Source organism: Chiloscyllium plagiosum, unplaced genomic scaffold (assembly GCF_037043375.1).
Source record: "Chiloscyllium plagiosum isolate Xiang-an unplaced genomic scaffold, Cpla_swu_hap1 HiC_scaffold_10, whole genome shotgun sequence".
NCBI classification, from domain to species: Eukaryota; Metazoa; Chordata; class Chondrichthyes; order Orectolobiformes; family Hemiscylliidae; genus Chiloscyllium; species Chiloscyllium plagiosum.
This window is the reverse complement of record NW_028270148.1, coordinates 53,538,372-53,560,055: the sequence shown is the minus strand read 5'-3', so window position 1 is coordinate 53,560,055 and position 21,684 is coordinate 53,538,372. Positions and strand designations below refer to the sequence as shown.

Sequence of the window (21,684 nt, the reverse complement as noted above, 5' to 3'; positions counted from 1 at the left end):
ACCAGACAACTGCAAAGGAACAAATAAAAAAAATCCACAGGTACTGTATGAATCGAATTGGCATTGTGTAAATCTAATTGTTAATTCTATACACGTTCCAAAATCTTTAAAGGTTTCACAGGGTAATGAGATATATGCTATGGCCCTAGTATTGGTATAATCACTAGGAAGAATTGATATCAGCAGCTGGAACTCACTAAATCTTAGATTACACTAAAACCATTAAACCTGTGCTAATAATGAGATATAGCCAGTGCAAGGTGATGAAAAGAGTATTTAGAAAGTTGAAATACTTCCTGAATTCTGCCAAGGTTTACTAAAAAAAAATCCAAAAAAGAACATTTTCTTGAGCTTGAACAAGATTGTAACGAGCAAAGGAAAAACAAAACACCTTTTGACCAGAACTTCAAACCTTTGTCAGTTTAAGCTTGATGGGTATGTATCAAGGAGGTTAAGGAGTACCCCATTGATTTGCACAAGAGTTCATCAAAACGTGCTCATGAATGTTTTAAGTATTCAAATAGCAGTTAAAATTGGCATTGAGATATTAAAGTGTGGAAATTGACCTGAAAAGTGCATTTGCATATACAAAATTTGACTTCAAAGTGTAGTAGCTTAAAAATATTGATTTTAATCAACTGTAGACTTTCACAAACAAGATAAATTTACATCTGTATGGCTACAAAGAATAAAAAGTTAGCAAACAGCTTTTCATTATATCCAAATAAAATCCACTTAAATGAGGACAAAACTGGTGGTATGCAATTGGCCATTTGTTATACACCCTGTGTAATTTTCTTTTTCCGGAAAGGAATGTAGTGGTATACACTGGACAGCTTGATTAATACTGCCAAGTTTACTGCCCCCAAATTGAGTTACCTCCATAAATTATACAAATATAGTAGTGCAGAAACACAAATGTACTTTTGAGAAAATACTTAAACATAGAATGGCAATAAATTGAATATAAATTTTAATATGAAGCTGCTTACTCCAAACTGGAGTGTTTTGAAAATACTTTACAACAAATCTAATCTCATATGCAAAAATGGTAGCACTGGGTCAACAAAAGTTATAACAGAAATAAATATGTAACAATAAAGTCAGGAAATGGTACATTTTAAGAGGCCATACCAGCATGTATATGCTGTAACATGTCCACAGCAAAGTTTGAAAGTATGAAGAAAAGTTAATGGAATAGGGAAGGTAGGACTTAGTAAGCCTGCAGATGCTGGAGAGTCACTTGATAAAGTGTGGCACAGGAAAAAGCACAGCAGGTCAGGCAGCATCCAAGGATCAGGACTGTTGAAGGGTCATACCCAAAACACCGACTCTCTTGGTCCTCAGCTGCTGCCTGACCTGCTGTGCTTTTTCCACTGCCACACTTTTTTGACTCGGAATAGGAAAGATGGTGTGTGACTTGCCGCGTTGGGAACCTCGATGGGGCAGCAGCACGTTAGAAAACAAGGTGAATCATGGTGTGAAGAGAAAGTGGGTGCTCTTTTGAATGTTTCTTTCCATTTCAGTGTGGAAGCAAAAGTTGAGACTAAATTGAGTATCTGATGTACACAGTAAGAGACAGTCAAATTTGTGATAGACTACCATTCTATAAATCACAGCTTTTCTATTATATCAAATATATTTTCTTTTAAAAATATGTTCATTACAGACAAATCAGCGCATGCCCAAAAGTTGTCGGCTCTTTAGTTGGTAATTTTTTTCCAATTCACATAATGCTCTGGCTCGGAGATTAGCAGCTTGCAATCTTTTCTTCAGATCCAAATTTTTTGGTTTACATAGGCGCTTTGTTGCATCACTTTCCTTAAAGTGAATGTTTTCTTTACTCTCTCCGGCAAAATGAACTTTCTTCTTCCCTGGAGAGGATTCTGTGTCTACATAATCATCTAGCAGAATGGGAAATTTGAAAAGAAATCAGTTTAATGCATATTCTACAGATTATGAATCCCAAATTTTAAATAACAATGTACAAGAGGTTTGTTAACACAAATGTTTCAACTCTTTTTTTTTTCCCCCCGAAAGGGATCAACCATTTTAATGTTTTGCACAGAAGGAGAATGCTACTGGATGGAAAAATATCCCACTGCAACCACCCTGTCATGGTTCAGATAGCTCCCCTGTAGAGACATTCAATCAAAATTGCAGGTCAGGTCCGGATGACATTATTCAACTAAATCTATATATTGAAAACAGTATCCTGCTCCCATCCCAAGGTGCCTGCTCATCTGACCACTTTCAGCCAGGCAGCGTTGCTTAAAATTTGGGTAAAAATCTTGTTTGGGCAAGTAATGCAGTAAATTGGAATCTACTCCAAAAGTTCACTTTCAAGATGTAATCCTCACTTCTGAGGACCTAATCACATGCCTATATCTGTAATAAAGATGTCTACAAGTGTGTTGTAATTAATTTCCTTGTAATATTAAAAAAAGTTTATTCCACCTGTGAGCAAATTACCTGAGCAATCTTAAAATGTGTTACTTGTGAAGTTAATTTTGATTTCAACACATATTGCTCCTTACACAAGCAATATGATCAGTTTCTCATCAAAGCTTACTGTTTATTTTCATTCACACTATCAAGCAACCCATGAACATAAATCATGTTTCTGCTTTTAAAAAAATATTAAAATCATAGCAGCATAATCAGCAAAAGTACAAACAAAAATATGGATTACGATGGGTCAAACAGAAGGTTTATTTGATTCGGTTAACTGCATTCATTGATGCTGCAACGTTAGGGGGAGAACTTCTCATATGTAAATGGGTCAGTGACATCATAGTAACAGCCATCCTTTATGGATTAGGTAATTGGTTCCCAAAAACTTTAAAGATAAAATAAGAAATAATGTGACATCATTGCAAGAAGCAAGAGTGAAGCGGAATTAAATTTAAAAATAGATAACTAAGTAAAAAAGCCATTTAAAAGAAAATTGTCTTAAAATTTGCTAAAAATCCAGATCAAGACTGCAACACATTTGAGTTGTGATCTCTTAACGAGTTGGTAAAATTAAAAATGTTTTTATTTCATGAAACATTTAAAAAAATCTATTGCTTAACCCATGCTCAAAACTATAACCTTGAAGCTATAGAGTTCCATTATTTATCAACTGAGATTTCTCATATGCTGCCTTTTTTAATTTGTTCAACAATTTTAGATTATGTTAGATTAGATTCCCTACAGTGGGGAAACAACCCTTTCCCATCCAGTCCACACCCACCCTCCAAAGATTAACCCACCCAGACCCATTTCCCTCTGACTAATGCACCTAGCATTATGGGCAATTTAGCACGGCCAATTCACCTAACCTGCACATCTTTGGACTGTGGGAGGAAACCGGAGCACCCGGAGAAAACCCATACAGACACAGGGAGAACTGATTTTCTACCAGAACACCCAACAAATCTGAAGAAATAAATCATTTAAAATCTGAAGTAGACATTCATGTAGCAGTTTTAAACTGCCTGGAACAAGTCCACCAGTTACAACAAAGGTTTGATGATGCTGCAACCGCAGTTCGTGCACTCCCTAACTTTGATCTCACTGCCAAAGACATTTCAAAAAAGGTGACACAGGCCAACTGAGAAACTGCAAAAATATCTTCAATTGGAAATTGCAAACAGTTCAATATCCTCTTCTTCAAGAGGAAAAAAACAAATCACTTCCCTTTAAAATAAACGTGGTTATAACTTAAACAAATTAATTAGGTAATTAATACTTGAGAGTGTGACATATCTGGGCATAACCATTCCAAGATGTGACAATAATTTTCCAGAAAATAGCACTTTGTAATCTAATGGAAATTACCAAGAATTTTGAGAATTTAAATGGATGTGAACTGCAGTTCTATATTTAAACCCTGCTGCATGCTTGCTGGGATTATGTGATGGGGCAATATAGACAGCAGTTTCTTCTGTATCTGTCTGCTGTTGCGACTGTAGGAGAGGGTTGATGAAGGTAGGAGGTTCTGGAGTGGCTGCAGAACAAGGAAAGAAGGTGGTTGGAGCTCAGGCCAGTGGTAGATACTGCTCCCACAAACCAGTATTGATATCAACCAGAAAAGCAAACCAATGACACCAGCGGTGGGAGAAACTACATGCATGCCAGTGGACACAGTGCAAGTCGAGTGCATACGCACAATTCTTCCCTATGTCAATAAATTTAGTCAGCAGATCATGGAAAGTAAAAATACTTATGATCTATATATATTTAAAATATATAAAACCAAGATAAAAATGTTGCAAATTCAGATATTTAATTGAAAACTATAAGAATATCAGATTCATATGTATCAAATTCTAGCCAGAAGGGAATGCCAAGTGCCATTCACAATACCACATACCTAATCGAAGAACTGCTGTCTTCAGTATTTGCTTTTCCTTCATCAAGGTATAGTTCTTTAATATGCTCTCTGCCCTGTTCACAGATCATAAAAATTACATTTTTTACTTGAGCATTAGTAAATGAATAGGAACTCTTGATAAAAAACCTCAAAGACTTAAAACAGAAATATTACTTAATAAAACAATCATGACACAGAGGATGCAATTTTAAGGTTCAGGAAAAAACAAGAGTAGTAGAAGAAAAGAAACACTACTCATTAGTGAGAACCAATTGCTGTTAGTGTGGAGTTCAGTTTCAATCCCAAATTACACAATTTCTTTTAAAAAATACTTCATATTTCATAAATGCAAAACTCATTTCTTTTAAATAAATAGCTTTAGTTTTATTTCAAAATATATATAAATAATTCTAACATACAAATCTATATGAAGAAGATAACTAATGCAATAAAGACTCTAGTTTCTTTGTTGGGATATATAGCACAGTGTGCTACATTATGGACCTAATCCACAATAATTTATAGAAGAGAAGGTTGAGAGGAAATTTGATAGAAGTATTCAAAATTGAGGGATCTAAACAGATCTAACAGACAGAATGAGAATAGAAGGACATGGGTTTAAGGTGATTGGTGAAATTTCAGATAGCAAATTTCAATAGCATAAGCACTCCATAATTAGAACCCTTGAGAGGTTAAATATAAAGTATCACGATATCTATAGATCACCATCTTGATCCACATGCATTAAATTTCAGTCATGACAACAGTTTCTTGGGGGTTTCTTTTTTATTTTGAGGTCATTTCATGGATATTGTAACTACTATTTAATTCTTATTAATTCACTTATTAGGTAATGTAGTCTTTTAGTAACAATACTTTCTGTATTTATGTTGACATATGGGGCATTTGCACTCAGTTAAAAGGATTCATCAATATCCCCAAAATTAATCAACTCTCCATTAAATTGTCACAACATACAATGAAAACATTAATTCCCCAGATACTACAGTAGTTAAATTGGTAAAGATAACAGGTCGAAGTCAGCAAAAAAGTTGATTTTCAAATTATTACTGACACACTTGTAAAACAAAATGCATCACCTCAAAAACACCTTCCATAGCTTAGTGAGGTTAAAGCTAATGTATTCTGAATATATTCATAAAGCTGGAACATTTTAACCAGGCAGTTATTACATTTTTTTTAAACTGCCCCTCACATTTCAATCTCACATATTTAAATGTTGTAATTAATACCCTGTTAGTTACAATTGGGTCCATTACATGTTTTCCAAGTATTGTAGCTACTAAACGTACACAACCATAATCAGGAAATTACACATTTATTTGCAAGGAATTAATTACTTCAGTGAATGTTTTGGATCCCAGTTAGCTGTTGTGACAAGTTTAAAATCAGTTCTCCCTCATATGTAGTCTCCTTCTCCCCCCACAATACTGCAACTCCCTTCTTGCTCTACACACCCTTCAGCTGTCATCGCTCCTCCCCATTTTATCCATGACTTAACAAAAAAACTCAATACAAGTCCCAGTGAACCGCCAGTGTCTATCCCAACCCAAGACAAAAGACATGTCACCTTCCTGGCCACTCTGTCACTTACACAACTGCTTGCTACCCCACCATTCATTTTTTTAATTCATTCAGTGGATGTGGTTGTTGCTGGCTAAGCCAGCATTCATTGCCCCATTCCTAACTGACCAGAGGACAGTTGAGAGTCAACTATATTACTGAGTCTGGAAGTAGGCCAGACCAGGTAAGGTCTGGTGAGACAGTGAACCAGATAGGTTTTTCCTGACAATTGGCTAACAGTTTCATGGTCATCGTTAGATTTTTAAATCCAGATTAATTCAAATTCAAATTCCACCAGTTACCATGGTGGGATTCAAACCCAAATCCCCAGAACATTATCCAGATCCTGAATTGTTTAGCAATAATACTAATAAGTTATCCCCATGGGGGTATTCACAGGATGCTTCACTCCAGTGTTTGTTTTGGATAAACTTGCAACAAAGTATTAAACAGCAAGTGCAGGAGAGAACATGCCTGTGATTTTAGGAGCAGCTTGTCAGGTTTCCTTCTACTCACAGAGACGACATTTTCCCCCATTAGTTGTCATTCAGTGACGGTGCATTGCCTAGGGCAATTTGAAATTTTCAGGACAGTTTTGCCCACCATACCTGTGTATTGAAGTAATGCACCTGAGAAAATTTATTTTAAACATGGAAATTTACTGACTATACTACAATTGATTATCTCAACGGAAATGAAATTCCCCCGCCCTCTGTAGTTGTTAGTGTAATTCCAGGAAGATAAAAGCACTTCAAGTTTTTCAAGGGTGGTTTTTCATGTTGGATAGACAGAATTGAAATTAAATTTTATTGTACAAGTCGCTGCCTCAACTCCTCCATTCAAAAGGTTAAAAATCACACAACACCAGGTTATAGTCCAACAGGTTTAATTGGAAGCACACTAGCTTTCGGAGCAACGCTTCTTCATCAGGTGATTGTCAATCACCTGATGAAGGAGCGTCGCTCCGAAAGCTAGTGTGCTTCCAATTAAACCTGTTGGACTATAACCTGGTGTTGTGTGATTTTTAACTTTGTACACCCCAGTCCAACACCGGCATCTCCAAATCATCCATTCAAAGGCAAACACTAAGTTGGATGTTACCTAGAAAACTTTTCTTCTGCCAGTCTCTCTCGAATGCAAAGCTCTTGCTCACGTTCTGAAGAAAATTAAGTAAAAAGCATTGGTAACAGTACCAAGTACAATTTCCACACACATTTTACTATTTAACACATCTAAAATCTACTTTTTGTATACAAAATAGTTAACTGTGAAAAGGTTGTGAAAAGCTGTTGCCCATGAAGTTCTGCAGAGATCCAACATGAAGGCAAGTTCAAAGGTCTTGAGTCTATAAATGACAATTACTGTGAAAGTAATGCTCACGAATGACAATTGCACCAATGCTTCCTCTTCCAATCACACAACTGAATGGAACTCAGATCTTATGACAGAAAAAACACATTATATAATCACAATAGGCAGAACTTGATCAGTTTGAACCTGCTGCTGCTGAGGTAATAGGAAAATGTATCTGGATGTACGTTTGTTCGCTGAGCTGGAAGGTTCATTTCCAGACGTTTCATCACCCTACATGGCAACATCTTCAGTGGGCCTCAGGTGAAGCAGTGCTTATAAGTCCTGCTTTCTATTTATATGTTTGGGTTTCTTTGGACTGGTGATGTCATTTCCTGTGGTGAAATCACTTCCAGTTCTTTTTCTCAGGGGGTGAGCAAAAGAACCAGAAGTGAATTCACCACAGGCAATGACTTCACCAACCCAAAGAAACCCAAACATATAAATAGAAAGCAGGATTTATCAGCAGTGTTTCGCCTGAGGCCCACTAAAGATGTTACCTAGTAGGGTAACGAAACATCTGGAAATGAACCTTCTAGCTCAGCGAGCAAACCTACATCCAGAACCTCAACCTAAGCTACAAATCTTCTCAAACCTTGCTAGGAAAAAGTATGTATAAAACATGGAATTGTTTGAAAGTGAAGCGTCTTTATTCACATCTTACCTCCAATAAAAGAAACATCATAAAACCATTTTCTTATAACCAACCCGAGTAAGTCATTTATATGAAAGTGCACTTTCAACCAACTGTTGGCTATTTCACAACCCCATATCATCAAATAGAGGAAGAAAACCAAAAGAAATAAAACCTAAGATAAACTTGCTTTATTTTGCTGTGGATTCAATAATGCTAAGAGCCAGATCCCAAACCTATCTAAGATGCAATATGAACATAGACTTTAATTCCATTTCAATATACCATAACTAAAATAAATCAAGCAAACATAATTACGTTCAAGGAACTCTTCTCTCTTTTTTAAGGCCTTCTCCCTGTTCTGAAGCTGTTCTTCTTTAAGTTTCAGCTCAGTCATCATTGGGTCACGGTCCTGGAGATGTTCATTCTCCAAAGATCTTCTCCCTCTTCTTTCAGCTGACATTTTTCGTTGCTCTTCAGCCACCAAATCAGCAATTAAGGTATGCTGCATTAGCTCATCCACAGAAGGCCTTAGATAATCCTAATCATTTTAAAATAATACACTATATATCAATTACGTAAAAATGAGCAATGATTGTGTGTGTCTTCCCCTGCTCCCTCTCCCCAGAAAGAATTTCACTTCACTTAGATCTCTGTACATCATCAATTGTTCACATATTAGGTGGCCCAAGAATGAGTAGAAACCAATAAAGGCACAAGTCAATAGGAACAATGCAGAGTTCCATTTTATAAATAGCATTCATCATATTCCTTAAAAATTGGTTTATCTAATTAAGCTTTCTTTCTTGAATAAAACCGAGAAATGCATCAATGTCACTTGACTTTTGTTTAGTTCAGAACTCAAGATCCCTCAATATTGGGTAGCATGCTGGTTAGCACTGCTGCCTTACAGTGCCAAGGCCCTGGTTTCAATTCCACCCTCGGGCGATTGTCTATGGCTTTTGTATATTCTCCCAGTGTCTGTAAGGGTTTCCTCTCACAGTCTAAGGATGTGCAGGTTAGGTGGATTGACCATAGAAAATGCAGGGTTACAGAGAAAGGGTAGGGGGTGGGTCTGGATGGGATGCTCTTTGGAGGGTCAGTGGACTCGATGAGCTGGATGGCCTTCTTCCACACTGTTGGGATTCTAGGATTATGACCAGTTCACTATATTAGCAACTCAAGAGTTCAAATTCAACCAGTTTAAATCAGGAATGGAATTGACAGGTCTGGTAATTTACTGACTAGCACCAAATGATGACAAATATGAAAACTGATTTTTTGTTTAAACAAAAAAAAATCATATTCAGTGAAGAAACTATTTGGCAATTCCAACCCCCTGCTATATAGTTGACTCTAAATACCCACAGTGAGGCTAGAGATAGACAAAAGAAAATTTGTCTTGCTGCAAAACCATTACATTATTTTCTATTAAGTAGATGTTTTCACTACTGTAATGTTATCAAGCTATCAGTAACATGACCATCTGTTTCAAATTTGCAAGTTATGCACTGCATACATAGCAGCTTCAAATTATGTGATTACATGTCACCAGTCAAATGCAACTCCATCTCCCTTGCTACTGATTGTACAGCTTTTCTTGACCAACATCAGTTAAAATAGTAGTATGAATTGCCGATGCCATCATGCGCTTACAGTTACTAACAAATGAAGCCAAAAAAAGGGAACAAATATTCTGTGTTAGCATCTTCAATTCACACTATTGTTTAATAGATATTGGACAATATAAAATGCATTCACAACTGAAAGGAGTGACTTGAAAGAGTGACTGGTCATACTAAAACAGAATATCAAAGTGAATAATCAGCACATTTCTGAAAATATACAGCTGATGGTCCTATCAATTAATCAACTGGTATTAACACAGTCACAAAAATTTCTTGTAACAACTAGGAAGCAAAATATTAGATCCAATATTGGGATAAATACAAAGAGTGATTTTACTAAGCACTCACGGAGCCATTATGGCACAAAAGAAGTTAATTCAGTCCACTGAGTCTATGCTTGCCCTCAATGGAGCAATCAAATCAACCCATTGCCTGGTTCTATTCACATATTCTTTTTCCTTCAAGTGCCCATCCAATTTTGCTTTCAATTTATAGATTACATTCCCACTCATTGCATAAAAATAATTCTTCCTTACATTCTCTTGCATCTTTGCAAAAAACCTTGTATCTGTGTTTTCTAATCTTTATATTATCAGCTAATGGGAATTGTTTGTCTCTATCCACCTTATTTAAAACCCATCAGAATCTTGTCCACTGGTATCAAATCTATTCCCAAACTCCTTTGCTCCAAGGAGAATCTGTGGCTCCAACCTAACCAGAACGTATCAAGGATTCACCATAATTTCTATCCGAGAATATTATGTACAGTTTTGGTCTCCTTTTCTGAGGAAGGATGCTCTTGCTTTCAAGGGAGTGCAGCGAAGGTTTACCAGGCTGATTCCGAACATGGCAGGATTGATGTATGAGGAGAGATTGACTAGGTTAGGATTGTTTTCACTAGAGTTCAGATGAGTGAGGGGGAATGTCATAGAGACTTATAAAATTCTAACAGGACGAGACAGGGTACTTGCAGGGAGGATGTTCCCAATAGTGGGTGCGTCCAGAACCAGGGGTCACAGACTGAAAATTTAGAATGGAGATGAGGAGACACTTCTTCACCCAAAGAGTGGTGAGACTCTGAAATTCATTTCCACAGGAAGTAGTTGATTCCAAAACATTGACTGTATTCAAGACACAGCTAGATATAGCACTTGGGGCAAATGGGATCAAAGGTTATGGGGAGAAAGCAGGATTAGGCTACTAAGTTCTACAATCAGTCATGATCATGATGAATGGCAGAGCAGGCTTGAAGGGCCAAATGGCCTCCTCCTACTCCTAGCTTCTATATAGCTAGCAATCTTCTACAACTAACATATAATTTAGGCTTCACATTTTTTCTTGATGCAGGGATGGTTTTGTGGGCAATACAGGAGAGTGAATAACAGAAGATGGAAAAGGAATTAAGACATTTAAAAGAGTAAAAAAAAATTTACATCTGACAAAACAAAAACCTGATACTGACCTTAAGGTTTAACATCTTGCCAAGCAGATCATTTAGTTCATCAGAATAGCGATAAGGAATTCGTCTGAACTTGCCCTCTCTTATTTTTTCTGCTAAGTCCTTCTGATTATATGCAGTGAAAGGTGGGCTTTAAAATATAAAATTCAAAATTGAGTCAGGTAATCAAACACAGTTTTAATGACAAAACATGATTAGTCTGACCAATAGCAAAGCTCAATCTGGATGTGGTATCAGCAGAATGTCATCAGATAACACTAAAGCTCCTTAGACAACACCTTCCAAACCCACAACCGCGTGCATCTGGAAGGATAATGGCAACACCATTACTTGCAAGTCCCTCCAAGCCACTCACCATCCTGTCTTAGAAAATGTATCGCCATGCCTTCAATGGTATTTGGTCAAAATCCCAGATTTCCCTAATAGTATGGAGGTCTACTACATCACATGGACTGCAGTGGCTCAAGAAGGCAGCTCACCTCTATCTTCGAAGAGAACGAGGGAAAGGTGATAAACTCTGGCTCAGGCAGCAAAAACCACATCCCACTAGTGAATTAGAACAAAAAAAAAGCTTGACACATTGTAATTCAATCGATGTCAAGGCTTTTCACTTTCAAAATTATTTATTTATCAGTGCAATCTGAAGAACTGTTTTACAAAGATTTAAACTACAATCCAAATGATCTGTTTTGTCTTCAGTACTGTAGAATGGTCACTAGATGTCATTATACTAACATTTACAACACCAGTTTGCATCAGTAGCACAGTTAGAATGCATAATAGGATAGTTTCCCCTTTGGCACAAGAAAAATGTGTAGAAAAATGCATTGATTAGATGGCAGTACAGTTTCTGTTTAAATTTGTTTTGCATAATAACAAACATAAATCATCTCTGAATGGCCACAAATGAGCAGGGTGATGGAATGCAATTGTTTCTTTCCATTATAATGGTTCCCAGATACAGCTAAAAATGAATTTATTACCATAAATTAGTATGTTATAATAATATTCTATCCACCACCTGTAAAATAATTTGATTTTAAAATCACATGAAAAATGCCCATAAAAAAGTATCCTGATACTTTCACTGCTTTCATTGGTATGCACCAATCAGTTTCTTCCAGAGTTATATTCTTTGATATAAAATAATTTTTAAATCTGTCTATTCATGCAAGTCTAAGAAAATTAACACACTTCAAAAATATTCCAAACTGACTCAGTCAACTGAAATGAGCATTTTTGACCTGGAGGTGTGATACCTTTTATGGGTACCTATTAAATGATTGAGTTGTTATGAAGATGTGGGTGTACTGTCCCTTTAAGAGAGTTAAAACCAGCAGAACTACCTGAGAGAACCAAGTGTTCTGAAAAAAAAAGTAACATTTGGTGGAACAACTTGATTAGCTGGTTGCCTGGAAGTGACAAAACAGATTTGAATTAGGCCAATCAGTTTAAATTATACCCCGAAAAAATACCAAACTCCAATCCAATTTGAATTTAGTATACTGACAACCGTAAAAGCAAATGATACATTCCGATGCTTTTGGGGGGGGTGTATAAGACTGGGGAAAATTGAACAGTTGAGAGGAGAATTGCCAAGCCTACGACTTCTGCACACTGCCCAGGAAATAGCGCTCTTAAAAGGTTCCTTTATCGATCAATAACGTATGAAGCAGGATTCCTAAGAAGAAGAAAAGACTGAAATACCAAGAAGAAAGCAAGCTGCCTGATTTTGAGATAAGACGTTTTGATTTGTAAATCGTAATCGGGAGTTTTATCGGACTAATATTATAGAAAGGAAGGTTAAAAAAAAGCTTAGAGTAAGAACTTGTATTTAGTTGTTAGTTAATTATTGTCTAATATACTTTAAGAAATAAAGTTATGGAGTCATAGAGATGTACAGCATGGATACAGACCCTTTGGTCCAACCTGTCCATGCCGACCAGATATCCCAACCCAATCTAGTCCCACTTGCCTTTTTACCTGAAATAGTTCTTGGCCACTCAATTTTTTTTTACAGATTACTGCATGGGATAAATCTTTTCTATACTGCTGGTTTTAGGTTTAAAATTTCCAAATCTTTTATGCTAGTTTGATTAATTACACCTGAATTGAGCGGTTATTATTATTATTAGGTAAACACAACAGCATACCAAACAAATGTTTATTATTTTAAAAAATGCTACCCATCTTAGCTCAGTTAAGACTTAAATGTTCTAGAACACTTCAGAATTGTCAATCATTTTTGATGACTTAAAAAGCTGCAAATTATCAAATGACATTTCTATGCAAAACTAAGGAGGGTATAATAAACCATGTTTCAGACTCAAAACATCAAAATCCAAAATAAGAATCAGTTGAATTAAAAAAAAACTGAATGAAATGATTTGTAACATAAAGGGTTACCATCCTTGGAGAGATCAATGACTTTTAAAAACAAATTCAAAGTTCATGTAACTGACTAAGAGCAAGATTTCAAGTTTTAAGCTTTTTACCATAACCTAAAAGCGACAATGACTAACCATTATTTCAACTGCAACTTGGATCCAAACTATAAAATTCCCCTCAACACTGTTGTAATTTACACTGTCAACTCTCTTGTGGCCTGTCAAAAATCATCCTCAGTGTCCAGCACCTTGTCTCCTTTTAAGCTGAGTTACTCTTGAATCAAGGCTAAGCTAGGCAAAATTTTCAGCATTTGTATCTCTTCAATCAGAGTGTGTGCTTCCACTATATTCTGTGTGGGAAGAATAGAGACTGTCTGTCTCTCTATCTCTTACCTTCATTTCTCTTTCAGGCTGAACCTGGTTGTTGGGCTAAGAATAGCTTAAAAAAAAACGACGTAACCCAACATTACAATGATTTGTTATGGACTTTTCCCCCTTTAAAGCCCATCTTTGTGGCAATGTAAATCACAGCACCTTGTATCAAGCTAGAAATGTTAGTTAGCCACCCCTTAAACCCTCCAACTCCATTCTATCTGGAAATTAAATAAACACAGATTTAAAGCAACAAACATGACATTTCTAAGTTTTCTGTTAAGACTTAATACTGCACTAATCATAGATGCCAAAGTCATTATCCAAAGTTGTGAACATCTTACACTTCCATCCCAATAAAACAACCCGGTGTCCCCCACCTTTAACATCTAAGCCACCAATGTGCTGTCAGGCACAAATCAGAACAGATCACATGACCCTCTTCATATGCCCTTAAAACACTAAAACAAAATTATAAATAGATGGGAGAAAACAGGGCAGGGGATGTGAAAGCAGTTGTCAAGTTAGTTTTTCAATTGACAAAAGAAGTTAAAATGACCGCTCCCAATCCAAAAGAACCAGGAACACTCCAGGCAATGACCAGCCGCTACAACCAAAGAGCACATCCATGAACTAAAAACATTGATCAAGACTTTTGATACAGTCCTTCAGAGTTCCCTACGCATCCTCTCCCATGTATTTCTCACGTAGGCGACTTCTGCTATCTTCCGAAGATACACAAAGCCAACGTTCCATCATACCAGGCAACGGGACCCTGTGTGAGTTATATCGAAGAGATGTTGAAACTTATTGTACAGAGGACCCCCAGTTTCTGTCACGACACTACAGATTTCATACAGAAACTCAGCACCTACGGACCAGTTGAACCTGGAACATTCTTCATCACAATGGATGTTTCAGCATTCCACAATTATGGCCTCATGGCAACAGCCTCAGTACTCAATACCGACAACTGCCAATCTCCAAACAATGTCCTACAACTCATCCGCTTCATCCTCAACCACAACGTTTTCACCTTTGGCAACCAGTTCTTCATCCAGACATGGGGACCAAATGTGCACCCCAATATGCCAAAATTTTCATGCACAGATTCGAACAAGACTTCTTCTCTATGCAGGACCTCTAACCAACACTATACATCAGATATATTGACGACATTTTCCTCCTCGGGACCCATGGCGAAGAGTCACTGAAACAACTACACAGGGACATGAATGAGTTTCATCCCAACATCAAACTCACCATGGACTACTCTCCAGTATCTGTCTCATTCTTGGACATATGCATCGCCATCAGGGATGTGCACCTCACTCTACTGTAAATACACAGATAACCTCACTATGCTACATTTGTCTCGCTTCCACCCTAAATATAATAAAACTGCTATCCTCTATGGAGAAACACTATGCATTCACAGGATCTGTTCAGATGAGGAGGAACGTGACAGACACTTGCAAGTACCACCAGTTCTGACATGCCAAAGCAAGAAACCGTAATGACCTCCTCAGGAGACAGACATGAGCTGCAACAGATATGGTACCCTTTGTTGTCAAGCACTTTCCAGGAGCTGAAAAACTACTTTGCAGCTTGCAACACATTATTGATGAGGATGAGCACCTCACCAAGACCTTCTCCACACCTCCACTTCTTGCCTTTAAACAATCACCAAACCTCAAACAGATCATTGTTCAGAGCTAACAGGTTTGCCTCAGAACAACACCATGCAACCCAGTCACGGTAGATGCTGCAAGACGTGTCACAGTGTTGACACGGATGCCACCATTACACGTGGGGACACAACCCACCAAGTATGCGGCAAGTACTCATGTGACTCAGCCAACATTGTCTACCTCACACGCTGCAGGCAAGAATGCCCAGAGGCACGGTACATTGGCAAGACAGAGCAGAGGCTGCAGCAACAGATAAATGGACACTGCACAACAATCACCAGCCAGGAATGTTCTGTCCCAGTCGAGGAACACTTCAGCAGTCCGGGACATTCCTCCAAGGCGGACTATGGGACAGGCAACAATGCAAGTGGCTGATAGCCATGTTCGGTACCAATGGGGATGGCCTCAACTGGGACATTAGGTTCATGTTGCACTACAGGTGACCCCACTACACTATACACTCTCATGCATGCGGGCACAGAGGCACACACGCCCACACTCTCTCCTACAGACCCACTCACCCATGCAGACCCTCTCTATACAGAAGCTCTCTCTCATTCGCTCAAACATACACTCCCCACACTCACACCAACACATGCACCTTCTCACACACTTATACCCAAACACACATTCACAGACACTCACCCCCACACATGCACACACTCACTCGGTCTCCCCTGCATATACACACACACACAAGTTTGTGGGGCGAATTTGTACTTGCAGAATTACATTTTATTTTGCTCAAAAACTGCATAAATCCATGTAAAATTCTATAAACCCCACTTTAGAAATAGAATCAGTTTGACCTAACATTGGGACACAGACCGACTTTAACCTCACACCTTCACTGCATTATCTGAGCTGAGATGGCACCTATCGTTAAAAGCTATCTTGAGAATGTCTCCAAATAAATCTGTTGGACTATAACCTGGTGTTGTCTGATTTTTAATTTTGTCCAATCCAATCCTTATTGATGATACAGGGCATCCTTTCTTCACCATCTTTAAAAGAAACATTGACAAGGATATTGAGCGGCAGAACACATCCCATAGAAAATAAAATGTGGCTATATCCTCTTACACCTCCACCTTCTTCAACAAAAGAATCATAAAGCAATAGATCAAACAACTCGAGAAAATGAATGCAGACAACACTAGAACTTCTGCTGCCCGTTCCTCCAATCATTTAGATCTTTACAATGATATAAGCACGAATAAAGCAACAACTTGTACTATGAATGTCTGATGAATGGAATCCGCCAATTTTTTTCCTGATTACTCAGATTTCCAGAATTTTCAATATATCCAAACAACCACTCCAACAACTGACAGTGTGCTTAAAAATTGCCTGAAATAGAGTTGTACTTGAATTCATTTCTAGAATTTCAAACATGTGGGTTACACCACGAGTCTTTGACTTTGCAAAGCTTTAAGAGAATCTGTCTGCACAAAACATACCCTTAATGAAAACCATCCACTTATACCAAAAGTTAGAGGGAGAAAGCAAAAAAAATGCATTAAGTCATAAAATGCAAGCTCACAATCAGAGCAGAAGATGCTGTGATTAGAATAGCCTTAGTACGGTACTTACGAAAGTGCACAAAGTTCATACAGCAGACATCCTAAGGACCATATATCAGATTTCTCATTATAGGACATGTGATTAATTTGTTCCTGCAAATTAAATCATGCAAAATGATTAATGGAAACGTACATGGTTAGTCATATCATAATTGCAATCCTTTATTTACCCAAAGTAGGTAGTTACTTTAATGAAGTTGGATAACATTTCAACGTCACTGTGTTCTGAGCCCTGCAACCTGGTTCAACCTGAGGGAGGAATGGAAGTTAGAGATGGAGAGAGACAGTCTCTATTCTTCCTGGACAGAATGTGGTGAAAGCACAAACTCTTAACAAACAGACCAAGTTTGTGAGGATTTAAATAAATCCTGAACATTTTTCTTAGCCTTGACTCAAGGGTAAATCTCAGCTTAATGTTGTGAAATGTTTTGGGGTCTTAAATCTCATTGAGCATCCTGAGATTTTTTTCAGCATTGGATCACTAAACAATGACCTGATCCAATGATGCCATTTTGGTACAAAGTCCTCTGTCTCTCCAACTTGTGGTTGTTGCAAGACTTCCAAGTTTCAGTTTTTCCCACACTGCCCACCAGGTTCACACCACTTGCTGGAGCTGCCATTTGCTTCTGGCAATGCAGGAGCCACCACCAGACAGCATTCAACTGAGAGACTGGCACCATCTCCAAAATCTGTCAGGGCATAACAGAGACATTCCACCCAATAACCTACAGCACATGGACTGCAGCAGTTCAAGAACGCAGCTTCTTGACCTTCTCAAGGCCAACTAAGAATAGGCAATAAATGCTGGCCACCAACAATGCCTATGTCCCACAAGTGAATAAAAAGGATGGGGGTGGTTCTGGAGCATGGCAACCCCAACTCCCTTGCAGCAGACTGGGGCCACAGCTGGTATAACAGAACAGGAAAGCCATTTAATTTCATAGAACCAGAGTGATCATCACTCTCTGCCACACACTAATCCCACCACTCCAAAACTTTCAGGCAACACTTAACAGTTTCACCTTGCTAACCTATTGGCTGCGACTCGTGATCTGCCAATACAATCTTATTTGTCCAGCTCTTTACACCTCTGTGGGCAGGGGAAGAAGGAGGATGGGAATAGGGGATTTAACATTGATGTTGTGTGCACTTTCAAATATTGTATGGAAAGTGTATACTCACTGGAGACATGTAATATGGAGTGCCAACAAATGTTTTGGCAAAACTAGTATCATGTTGCAAAATTCTAGCCAAGCCAAAATCACCTAATTTGACATTATGTTGCGCGTCAAGAAAAACATTTGCTGGTTTGAGATCTCTGTGTAGCACTGTGCGACCACTTTCACTACGTCTGTGACATTCTCGTAAGGCCAAAGCTGTCTGAGCAAGGACACGCAGGGCAAAGTCTTCCTCTAAATATCGCCTGAAAGACAAATTAACGTTTTTTTTAAAAAAGGAACAATATTCCTAAAAGTATTCAATAAGAAACACGACCTAATGAAGAATTCCATAAAATTTCTATGGTTAAGAGATGTTAACACAAAATATGCATCTTTGAAGCTAAACAACATTCAATAAGGGTTACAGGTAGTCCTCAGGTTGCAAGCAGGCAAGTCGCAACACAATGTAAGACAATGTAAAGCAGCTATTCGTTAGTGCAGGAAATGTTTGCATTTTGGGCCTTTCAAATTACATCCTCATTTTGGATCAGGTTCATAAGGGACGAGCTTTCGCAAGTCAGATGTTTGCAAATCGGGGACTCCGTATATCTTCATTACCACCTGCGGCATATTAACTGTTGTCATCATAAGTATTTAACATCTGAGAAGCAATATATCTGAGGATGTTACAATACTTTATTCTTACTATTTTATTTTTGTCCTGCCATTGCCTGCCTGATGATGGGTCATTCTGTTTTGCTACAATTTCACATGCAGTCTCTAATTGCTCACTAAATTCAAAAACACAAACTGAATTAAATAAGTTACTTTATCAAACATCGACTGCATGATTAAACAGGACCAAGTATCCTTGGATCCTTCAGTAACTAACAACTCATATACTGAATAGTTTAGAAAAATACAATAATGACATGATGTATTTTTCTGAAAAAAAAAGACAATGGACAACTTGTGTTTTTGTTCAATGAAAATTAAAAACCCAGACCACATGATGCAATATTTTGCATCATGTAATTTCATCATAAAAATTCAAGATTCAAACAAGAAAGTATTGATAACATGGAATCCTATACTATTTTCAAAAATAGCATATTCAAATAATATTCTCCCATTATAAACAGATGTTACCTTTCTCGAATACACTTGTTAATCAGGCTGGCCAAATCACCTCCTTCACAGAACTCCATTACTATGTATAATGTTGTATTTGTTCTGTCAATAATACGATCATAATATCGAACAATATTTGGATGTTTAAGTTCACGAAGTAAGTTCACCTCTGAGACAAGCATCTGTTTCTCTGCCTCAGACATGGATCCATAATCCATTTCTTTCCAGACCAGAACCTGCAAATGTTAGTGAAAATACCCATTAAGACAGATGGCAGTAATTTGGGTTACAAACATAGGATCAAACATACAGTTTTAAAGTTGAAATTTGAAGATTCTATCAACAATCGGGTTATTCAAGAGATGTTCCTGTATGTTAAAAGTGCATATTTACATGTATGATGTAGAGGTGCTGGTGTTGGACTGGGGTGAACAAAGTCAAAAGTCACACAACATCAGGTTATAGTCTAACAAGTTTATTGCAAGTACCAAATAAATCTGTTGGACAATGACCTGGTGTTGTACTATTTACAAGTCGTCACCATAAGTTCTGTATCAGCTTTCCATTTGCAGGGGCACCCATTGACCATTACCCTTTGTTTTCTGTTACTAAGCCAATTTTGGATATAATTCAACAAATTACCCTATATGTCATGGGATTTTACTATTTGACCAATCTGTCATGTGAGACTCGAACATAAGTTATCAATTCAAAGGCACCTTGTACTAAATTTCAAAAATTTAAGCTGATACCGAACTTATGGTGACTACTTATGGTGATATTCCACAGGGCTTGGTGTTGAGACCCTTGCTGTTTGTTTTATACAATAATGATTTGGACTTGAATGCTGGGAGGTGGGGAGACACACTATTGGGAAATTTACTGACGACACAAAGATTGGCCATGTGTAGAGGTTAGTCGTGAGCTCCAAAATAATAGAGATGGATTAGTGGAGTGGGTAGGAAAGTCGCAGATAGAGTTCAACTCTGATAAGTGGGAGGTAACACATTTAAGGATGTCAAATATTAAAAGAGAGTATACAATAAACAAGAATCTGAGAGGTGTAGGTGGAGTGAGAGATCTTAGTGTGCAAACGTAAGGTTGAGCAAAAGTCCCCAACATCGAAAATAGTGGACAAAACTGAGCTCTTCAAAACTTTAGAAAACCCTGAGTTCTGTTGAAAATATGCAAACATAACTCACAGAAAACATGTCAGTCTGGAATCGTTGTTCAGCCTGGAAATATAATTTACAGTTCCTCTCTACAAGGACCGTTAACTGAAATTAATGATCCCCTTGAGACAGATTTTACACATCGGGCTACGTACATGATGCACAGTATGGGGCCTACAGGAATTTTGGACATTCAGCCTGAATCAAAACCCATTCACACACATACTCTAACCATCGGAATGCTAATTAACTGCAGAAAAGAACATCAAGAGCTTAAAGAAAAGTACTGATTTGAGGGGAGGTCTCAAATCTCACCTGAGAAGAGAGTATTTTTCGAAAACAAGCTTTTGCACAAAAAGTTTCCCCACAGACTCCCACTCCCAACAAGCAGTTTTGGAACGAGAAACCAGAGGCCAAATTGAGAACCAAGAACAGGGAGGCCAAACGAAGGGGCTCATCAGAACAAATACATCTGAGAAAGGGAGGCCAACCAGAACTTCTATGAACGAGAGCTACCAGACACAGACCTGTTATGAACCAGAAGAACCAATGGCAAAAACCTCAGTAAGCGGGCGCACTTCAAAAACGCGTTTGAGTGGTGAGCATAAACTCCCAAGACTCCTACGTTCTGACCAAGCTTGCAGGGAGGGGAAAGAAGGGTGGTGACATTGCATTGGGACCCAGGGTAGGAATTCTGATTAATGACTCTAATTGAAATTGTTTTAGATTAGATTACTTACAGTGTGGAAACAGGCCCTTCGGCCCAACAAGTCCACACCGACTCTCCGAAGAGCAACCCACCCAGACTTAGTCCCCTACATTTACCCCTTCACCTAACACTACGGGCAATTTAGCATGGCCAATTCACCTAACCTGCACATTTTTGGACTGTGAGAGGAAACCTGAGCACCCGGAGGAAATCCACGCAGACACAGGGAGAATGTGCAAACTCCACACAGACAGTCGTCTGAGGCGGGAATTGAACCCAGGTCTCTGGCACTGTGAGGCAGCAGTGCTAACCACTTGCCACCGTGCTGCCCAGTGTCACTAGGGTAAGTTCCCAATTTCAACCTTCCATTTCATGACCTCTCCTACTCATCCATCTACCTTCCCACCTATCCACTCCACCCTCCTCTCTGATCTATCACCATCACCCCCACCTCCATCTACCTATCT

General features: G+C 38.1%; 1 protein-coding gene across 1 annotated transcript in view; it reads right to left on the bottom strand.

The window, feature by feature from the left end:
• Positions 1 to 611: 611 nt before the first annotated feature.
• nek2 (NIMA-related kinase 2) overlaps positions 612 to 21,684 on the bottom strand; it is a 30,021-nt gene continuing 8,948 nt past the window's right edge. Inside the window, exons 2-9 of the mRNA XM_043695888.2 lie at positions 19,355 to 19,572; positions 18,228 to 18,468; positions 17,056 to 17,138; positions 11,016 to 11,142; positions 8,244 to 8,466; positions 7,043 to 7,097; positions 4,358 to 4,431; positions 612 to 1,904 (exon numbers count right to left, since the gene is read on the bottom strand). Coding sequence (XP_043551823.1) covers positions 1,675 to 1,904; positions 4,358 to 4,431; positions 7,043 to 7,097; positions 8,244 to 8,466; positions 11,016 to 11,142; positions 17,056 to 17,138; positions 18,228 to 18,468; positions 19,355 to 19,572 — 1,251 coding nt within the window. The 3' untranslated portion in view covers positions 612 to 1,674. The remainder of the gene's footprint in view (positions 1,905 to 4,357; positions 4,432 to 7,042; positions 7,098 to 8,243; positions 8,467 to 11,015; positions 11,143 to 17,055; positions 17,139 to 18,227; positions 18,469 to 19,354; positions 19,573 to 21,684) is intronic.